The sequence below is a fragment of the Sinohyriopsis cumingii genome, unplaced genomic scaffold (genome assembly GCF_028554795.1).
Source record: "Sinohyriopsis cumingii isolate HCF-2022 unplaced genomic scaffold, ASM2855479v2 utg000898l, whole genome shotgun sequence".
NCBI lineage: Eukaryota > Metazoa > Mollusca > Bivalvia > Unionida > Unionidae > Sinohyriopsis > Sinohyriopsis cumingii.
Genome location: NW_028315941.1, coordinates 937,726 through 946,052, shown reverse-complemented (window position 1 = coordinate 946,052; position 8,327 = coordinate 937,726). Strand labels below are relative to the sequence as shown.

General features: G+C 34.8%; 1 protein-coding gene across 1 annotated transcript; it reads right to left on the bottom strand.

Annotated features, from left to right (window-relative positions):
- Window positions 1-3,084: 3,084 nt before the first annotated feature.
- On the bottom strand, window positions 3,085-6,939 carry LOC149773111 (uncharacterized). The gene is made up of 2 exons (XM_089946805.1): window positions 5,344-6,939; window positions 3,085-4,812 (listed from the first exon to the last, which is right to left on the bottom strand). The coding sequence occupies exons 1-2, from the start codon at window positions 5,833-5,835 to the stop codon at window positions 4,690-4,692; spliced, it is 615 nt and encodes a 204-aa protein (XP_089802931.1). The 5' UTR covers window positions 5,836-6,939; the 3' UTR covers window positions 3,085-4,689.
- Between the last annotated feature and the right edge of the window lie 1,388 nt (window positions 6,940-8,327).

Here is an 8,327-nt window from a genome sequence, read left to right as displayed (position 1 = left end):
TTCCACCCTATGGCTTTTGTCCCCCAATGCACTATTTATAATGATAAATACTGATTAAATTTTTCCTATTGCGATAAAAAACATATATATATATATATATATATATATATATATATATATAATCTTTTCAATTACATACTATTTTAAAGCATTTGTATGTAACCTGCAGTGTATATCCTGACGGCGCATTTTGTATTACCTTTGTGATATCTACAGTCATTATGTTGTTGAATACTAAACCTGTTTCACCTTAAATTTAATTGTTTCGACAGCCGTTTCGTATCTGCAAATAACTAATAATAATCTCTCATAGTATAACTTTCATTCCTAATTGCGAGTCATATGTAATAGCGTGGCAATCGGAAGCATTTGAGCATTTAGTGCTTACGGATAAGTTTAGTTGTTTTAATGGTCACTTATCGAAACATGTATACATAATCATATTTCTTCATAGCAGAAGACTTGTTCTCTGGAGCAGATTGTTTAGAAAAATTAAATACAAATGTTATACCTCTACCACTAGAAATATGTATGCACCTTCACCTAAATACCACCTCCACAAAGTCAACCATAATATTCATAATAACAATCCTCTGTATGTAACTATGTAATATTCTTTTGGTCTAAGGGAGGTTTCCAGGGGTGGTGTCAGATTCCTCAGCCCTCCTCGCTTTACGCTACCCTATCACGCAAAGTATTAAGCGCGAAACAATCGAAATGTTCCATAGAATACGTATTCTTCACAGCTAGATTGTTACACTTGAAATTCAAGAACTGTCGCTGGTTCCGTCCCACAGACTCCTTGCCTACTTATTTACACTCCTTCTCCTCCCACCATATCGCCGCAACGCTATTCCTTGGTCTGCCCATGCATCTGTTTCTAGTGAATCCATAGACTATATTCCGAATACAAGATTTACATTATAGTATGGCTCACACATTTATTTGTTGTTGTTGAAGAGGCTAATATAACATTAAAGGGGTCTATTTTCAAATGTATGCTGCTGATGCTGCTCTTGATGATCGTGAGTTGTAAAAGTATTCCAAATTACATCTGTATCAATCAAGATATTTCTATAGTTAGCAGCAAATGTTTAAGTCTGTATAGCTGTCTGACTCTTTGTTGTAAGTGTGTAGGATAAAGTGGAACTACTTTTTATTACACACGACTATAAAAGTGTAATCTATGTGACAGTTCCCCGTGTGGCCGAGTGGTTTAAAGCGCTCTCCGTTACGGATCACTGCCATCTCACCTCTGTCTGCGTGGGTTCGAGTCTAGGATTCGGCTAATGTGGGTATGTGAGAAAGCTTGCCAATAGCTTCTCGTGGGTCGGTGGTTTTTACTGGGGTTTTCCCGGGTTCTTCCTCCACCTTTAATACTGGCCGCCATGCATAGCCTATCGTGTGCTGAAAAATGAAGTTAAACCCCACAACAATAACAACCTACGTGACATAGGAAAACTGAAAATTAAGTAAACATTTGAATTGTTATACATTTGACGACAACATACACAACCTAGACATGAAAAAACAACGGTTAGCATTGGGTAGTGAATCAGAAGATGAAAGAAACACATTTTCAGACAACATTTATTTGGTACACATAAGTGAAAATATCAATAAAAAAAATAACATTCAGATTGAGGATAGTCGAAGAAAACGTTCAAGGTGATGATACTGCAAGAAAACTTTCAAGACAAAGATAATGTAAGGAAAAATACATTAATATTTGAAAAACGACTGACGTTTTCGTGGCAATACAATTTATCTGACAGTGCTTCAATCCGTTTACAGTTCAAAATAGCCATAAGCGGATTCATGAACCTAATTTAGTTGATTTTAACAAGCTTTATACATAACATGTCCATTGTTTCTGATTTCCATTCACTAAAACGTTTTAAAAAATGTCAATAATTGCTACGATGTATTCATTCAGTTTGAAATCGGAACCTCGAAACCGAGATCTTTTATTGCTCTATCTTTGAAAGGTAAAATACATGTTCTATACTAATATGCTACTGTTTACATTCAATACCATAACAATGAGGGCCATACATCATGATTGGGATCAACTATGGCCTTAAGGCTCAATTGACACTAAACTGTGGTCAGTCCATAAAAAATATTGATTTATTGATTTAGAGATCATTTTAAATAATACAGGATACTTCTGATGAAAGACAGTGGGCGCATGCGCCTGAGAATAAACGGATGATATGTAGGACCGAATCTTAGGCCCCCGCAACACCAATATATGTTTTACTGGGGGGGGGGGAGGAGGTGCTACCTTTTGCAATTGTTCCAATGCACCCAACCGTGGTAATTCGGCCTTTATGTAATGTGTATTCTGTCGTTTATTGTATTTGGTGAAGAGTAAATAGAATGTATTCGTACCAGGAAATCGAACAGAATCAATAAGTGAATCTGGCTAAAGGCTTTCATTAGCACGTACACTCAAATACAGACACATATGGAGATTATATTCTACATGATGGTAAAACAGGAAAGAAAAATATTTAATATACATTATGAACACAAGACAATACAACGTGACAATACTACTTCCTACGAAAAAGCTATAAGAATTGAAACAAAAATGTGTAATCCATACTTATGTGAAAATAATTACTTCCATGCTGAAATCAACACCGACTAAAATCGAACGTGAACTCCATAGTTACGTTTTAAAATTTATCCTCACAGAAATAAATACTGAATAAAGTGAAAGGTAGAATCCGTATTCATGTGGAAAACAATGACGAAATAGTTTGAATTGTTGTATGGCAAAATTAGAAAACGATACTTATCTCCATTTCTTATATTTTATTCTCATTCTAGCTACCATTTCGCAGTCAATATTTTCCTTTCACACATGAAATATGATTTCATATCCATGTGTACTACAATTAAAGTTCAGTATTTTGTAAAACTTTGTTTTTGAATATAAATTATCCTATTGGTTCGCTCGATTATGACAAGACAATAGACCCAGGGATCTAACACAATATCAATCACAGTTTATATGCCACGTTATATACATTATGGATGGACACTCAAAAACCTACAATGCCATTACGAAATGATGAACATGTCAATACATTTGTATTGGTCAATATAATTTTATCATATCTACCCAACTTTATATTCAAAGACACGTAGTCTATTTACATGACTTATATAGAAATGTAATGATATGCAGTATCAACAAATATAAGAACTTAATTTATAATAAAAATATATTTTACAGGGATTCTGTTGATTATACGAAAGATTTATAGAATATTCCAAGAGTCTGCTCAACAATTAAATAGTAGAAAATTCCTGTTTCAAGGTATCGTCAAAAGTAAATTTCCCTTATTTCTTCACAAACTTGGAAATTGTGAGAGGTATATTAGAGGTAAATATTATTTCTTCATTAGTTTTGAAATGATTGTCGAGTTTTACGTGTATATAGAGATACTATTTCATGTATCATAAATATTCTATTTTATCTAGAGGCAATTTTCCAGCCGGTGGTATTATTTATCGTTACCATAAACATTTGATCAAGAATCGTTTCCAGTTAGTCGAATGTCTCTTTGAGACATCTATATAAACATATACCACTGACGCTGGCAAAATTTGAAGCCATTATATAGTGTAGATCCAATCTGAATAACATTTGTCATCTCAATAACTTTCAGATAGCCGTTGTTGCAAATGACATTTTTTTCTGAACAAAATGGGCACGAAGTAATGTTTGCCAAAGGAAGTGTTTACATGTTGTTTATAAAGAACTTTAACAAAACGTTTGATGGAAAATAAGTTGTGATACTCTCGTGGACTTTCTGTTTAATTGCACATTTAAAAAGCTCATCGTGGCAATGATCTGTTATTGATGAATCACTTTATTTCTTCGAATATAATATGTAACCTTCATTAGTGGAGAGCAACTGTGTTTGAAACTGTTAATGTATGCGTATGAATGAGAGGGATATACATGAAAAACAATTATATGCAACACGTGCATAATTGACATTAATTAGGTTAAACCTGTAAAGTGCAAACGATATGGATGCTATCTTTGCTACCAGTAGGAACATATAAATGATAATTAAGTTTTGTACGCATTTGGTTCAATTTTTATATAAAGTATTCATTCGCAGGTAAGAACATTTGTTTAAGATACTTATAATAAAATGTAAACACAAATAGTGTTTGTTGTCACGAAAACATGTGTTCGTATTCTTTGCATTCCCTCGAGGATGCCTAGGCAAAGCAAACACTTAAAAGTCGGACCAAAATAGTGGACAGTTCCAATAACATTATAATGTTGCAACGGTGCACTTTACAATTGCGAAATTAACACAAAGCCTAAACTTTCTATCATATATAGAAAAATATTTTTTTAGTGCCAACATTCAATAAAATACGTAAAGATGTACTTCAAAAGTGAAGCATGTATGTATTTTGTTTCCCATTGACACTTGTAGCGACATGTAACTTTGGAAAGACTTTGTATCCAGCTGGTACATGTTTTGTAATATATAGTGATATTGACATTTGAGAGGTAACACCGTAAATTGTGTGCTTCGGAGATCAGAACATTTGCGAGTGCATTAAGAAACAAGATTTGTTGATTCATCATCAATGGGAATTTGTCTTTGTATTTATCTTGTTTGTTCCTCAAATCAGCGGCTAAATGTTGTATTAGTCAACAGGTAAATTTGTATAATCATTATCGGATTCTTCGTGTCTGTTATGTATTTGTTCTTCATTTGAACTGTAACTCGTGGTATTGTTTATTGTTTCATCGAAGACGGACAAAGCATCCTGTAAAAAAAAAAAAAACTGAATTACATCGTTTTCATTATACTATTTTGAGCAAAGAAACAAAAATACCCCAGATTGTAATAGAAATAAAAGTTACAATATTGATGTGCACATATCAAGTCACGTAGAACTTTCGTTCTGTATATTTCGGTGGGTTGCAAAAATGATCTAAGCGATTAGCCCTATATGTGCGCAGGTCAGGTAACCTATATTATTTCGGCAATGGACACATATATTGTGAATATTATTGTTTATCGAACTGTGTATTTTATCGCAGAAATACAGGGGGAAACTTTAACTCGCATTGCAAGTTGTAATGAATGAAGAGAACGTTCTTTCATATTATCCCTACATCTATGGAAATATAACTTGTAGGTTATAACTAAATTAGTCCAATGATTCGTTTGTTTGTTTTGCTAATGTTGTTTGGGAGGGGGTGTATGAACATGCGTGTGTGAGCGTCTGAGAGAGAGAGAGAGACAGACAGACAGACAGACAGACAGATATAGAGAAAGAGAATTTAAGAGCAACCTCATCTATAGTACTGTACGGGTTTTCCTGGGGCTCTTCCTCAAAACTTTCATTTTGAAGGTTGTTTATCCTTCTAGATTGAGCTTCAGTTTTCCTGTCTTTTCGTACCTTTGCATACAGAAATTCTAGTTTGATCCCATTTTCGAGCACACTCATATCTCCTAGCTGATTTTCTTCACAGCTAGAACTTTTAAAGCATTTTCCTTTTATCGAATTATAGCCTTGAGTGCCATTTCTGAGGGCCCTACCCATTATATTTGAAGGGGAGTACAACACCTGCAAAGAAAAGTCACTCCTTAATGGGTGAAAAGTGTCTTGCATAGAATCTAAAAGATTATGTAAACTCCTTGATTTTCTTTTATGATTTGGGTACTTTGGCCTGTAAAGTCCACCATTTGTATCCTCCTGTGTGTTAGGACCAGGTAAGCCTCTGTTCTGTATCCTGGTTGTCCCTTGTGACGTGTGTCCATTTGTGAGTGTTCGAAGATTCATAACCAGTTCAGTCGGTGATTTGGAATCTATTTGTAATATATGTATAAACGATAACGTAACTGGTATTAAATTCAACGAATACGTGCTAGATCTACCAATACATGGGTGTCAAGAGATTTCAATCTTTGTGGCAATATATGCCAATCTACTAATGGGTATGTCAGTGTTATTTGTGTCACGGAAGCTATTGTAAAAACTGTACTTAAATTAGATGAATATTGAACAATTTCCCATAAATATAACCTTGCATCTCACAGGTTTAAATAAGAACCAATAGTAGAAAAGAGTTTTAAAATTGGGCATAAATCGTTTGAACCTAGTGTGCGTACACTGATTGGTCAACATGCGTATCTTCGGATGGCAACCACAATATTCAGTAAGTTTTATAGTAATCCACTAAAATGTGAAGAGTAGCTGCATTTTTAAAACACCGATATACTATCCATCCAAATGTAAGTCAAAAGGAGCTATACATCTAACAAAATTCGTTAGATCACAATATTTTGACAGTATGTTTATTGTTACTTTCGTTGCGATTCATAAAAAATGCAGGACATTTACAATATTTTTACACTGCATCCAGCTGCAGTGAAAAATGGCCAATGACTGTAAAATAATTGCGAAAACACAGCCCTTTGCAGATGTACGCATGTTTGTGGTGATGCATGCAAGAAAATGCGAGACTAATTCGTTCACAAACTGTTGTTATAAACTGCTTACAGATGCAAGTCGAAAAGTGAAATACATTTACATCGTATACAAAATCAGAAAGGTGATTTGTTTTGTCATGTGAATCTTTCGTTGGTGACCATACTGTTTAGTAAGTTTCTTGGCAAGCCATCAAAACTGCAGTGGCACTAAGGAAATTGTGTCATGTACGTCCCTAGGCTATTGGACAAAGAGGGCAATGACTCTAAGTAAATTTACTGTAGCAATGAGAGTTCTCGATATCCACATCTTTCATATATGTCCATGAAACTGATAAAGGTTTTTGTCAATCAGTCAAAATGAGTATTACATGTGGATGCTATACAAGTTGACTATGACTGATATCATAATGGAGTATATGGGAATTTAACATTAGTGTTTGAGTAACTATTTGGATTTTTCGGAGTTTAATGTTGCGACTGTCACAAAAGCATCCTATACAACTATAGCATCAAAGATATTACAATGTAGTCATATGAAGATTTCACACCAATATTTAAGCTGCTATTGGGATTGATTTGAATATGGCATTACGGATGCCATATGGAATTATATGGACATATAAAGTTCAATTTCGGCAACTCATATTCTAATATAAATTCAACATTACGGATATCACTATGGGGGGGGGGGTCAAAGGGAACTTAATATGAGCAAAACCTGTTGTCTTCTCTCTTTCCGCCTGCTAAACTATTTTCCGTATTTCTCTAAAACGCAAATTATATGGAAAGGGTAAACACACACGGTTTTATTGTCTGCAATGTAGAGTGGAGAGTGGAAAAACACAGTTTTGTGGTCTGCTTGTCAGACTGAGCCATTAATGAATGCCAAACAGAGCAACATATACATTATGTATTCAGTGACCACATTACAGTGTTTATCATAAGGTACTGCACGGCAAGGTCGGTTCGAAGTAATAAGACGCCATGTGTAATACAGACATTTCGTGACCCTCCCCCCATGTCATCAAAATATCTGCTTCTTTATAATAAAACATTTCATCTTCAGAGTGGATTGTTAAGAAAAGTGTTATCTTATTTGCATATTCTTACTACTTCACAATTTGTTATTTTACCTTAGTACCCCCTCCACAAGTCAACAAGAATATTCATAACAACAATCAACCTTTCGTAAGTATGCCACCTTCTGATCGTCTAAGGGGCGGATACAGGAGTGGGGGCCAGAGGCAATAATCACCCACCCGCATGACTTGCAATGCGAAGTACTGAGCGTGAAACAACTGAAATGTTTCTTAGAGTAAATTATCTTCACAGCAAGATTGCTGAAATTGTTCCCTGGAAACCCTTGAAATGCAGGAGTTTCCGGGGTTCCGTCTTACTGAAGCCTTGCCTTCTCGTTTACGATCCCCCTATCACCCATGTCACTATCAATATTCCTTGATCCGCCACTGTCTGCTTCCAGTGCTTGCATCGACTATATTCTGATCATACACAAAGTTTGATAACTGTGCTTATCGAAACGTACGTCTAATATGTAAAATTAAACCATTCATTTGATGTTGTTTAATAGTCCAATATTTTAACAAAGGGGCCTATTTTCAATGTATGATGCTTAAGACGATGGTCTGAAAAAGATTACTTGTCATATGAATTATATGTATCAGTCAAAATGTATGGTCAATTGGTAATATACATCTCCGCCTGTATATCTGTCTGTGACTTTTGTGTAAGTCTGTAGTTATAAAATCGATCTCTTTTTATGATGCATGACCAGAAATGTATCGATTATGTGACGTAGATAAACACAAAATTCAGCCAACCTTC

What these genes read in the sequence shown, in the direction of transcription:
- LOC149773111 (XM_089946805.1), bottom strand. Translation starts at nt 5,835, where the DNA reads ATGAATCTTCGAACACTCACAAATGGACACACGTCACAAGGGACAACC. An exon ending in CGTACAGTACTATAGATGAG is followed by an intron (nt 4,813 to 5,343) that starts GTTGCTCTTAAA and finishes TTTTTTTTACAG; the next exon opens with GATGCTTTGTCCGTCTTCGA.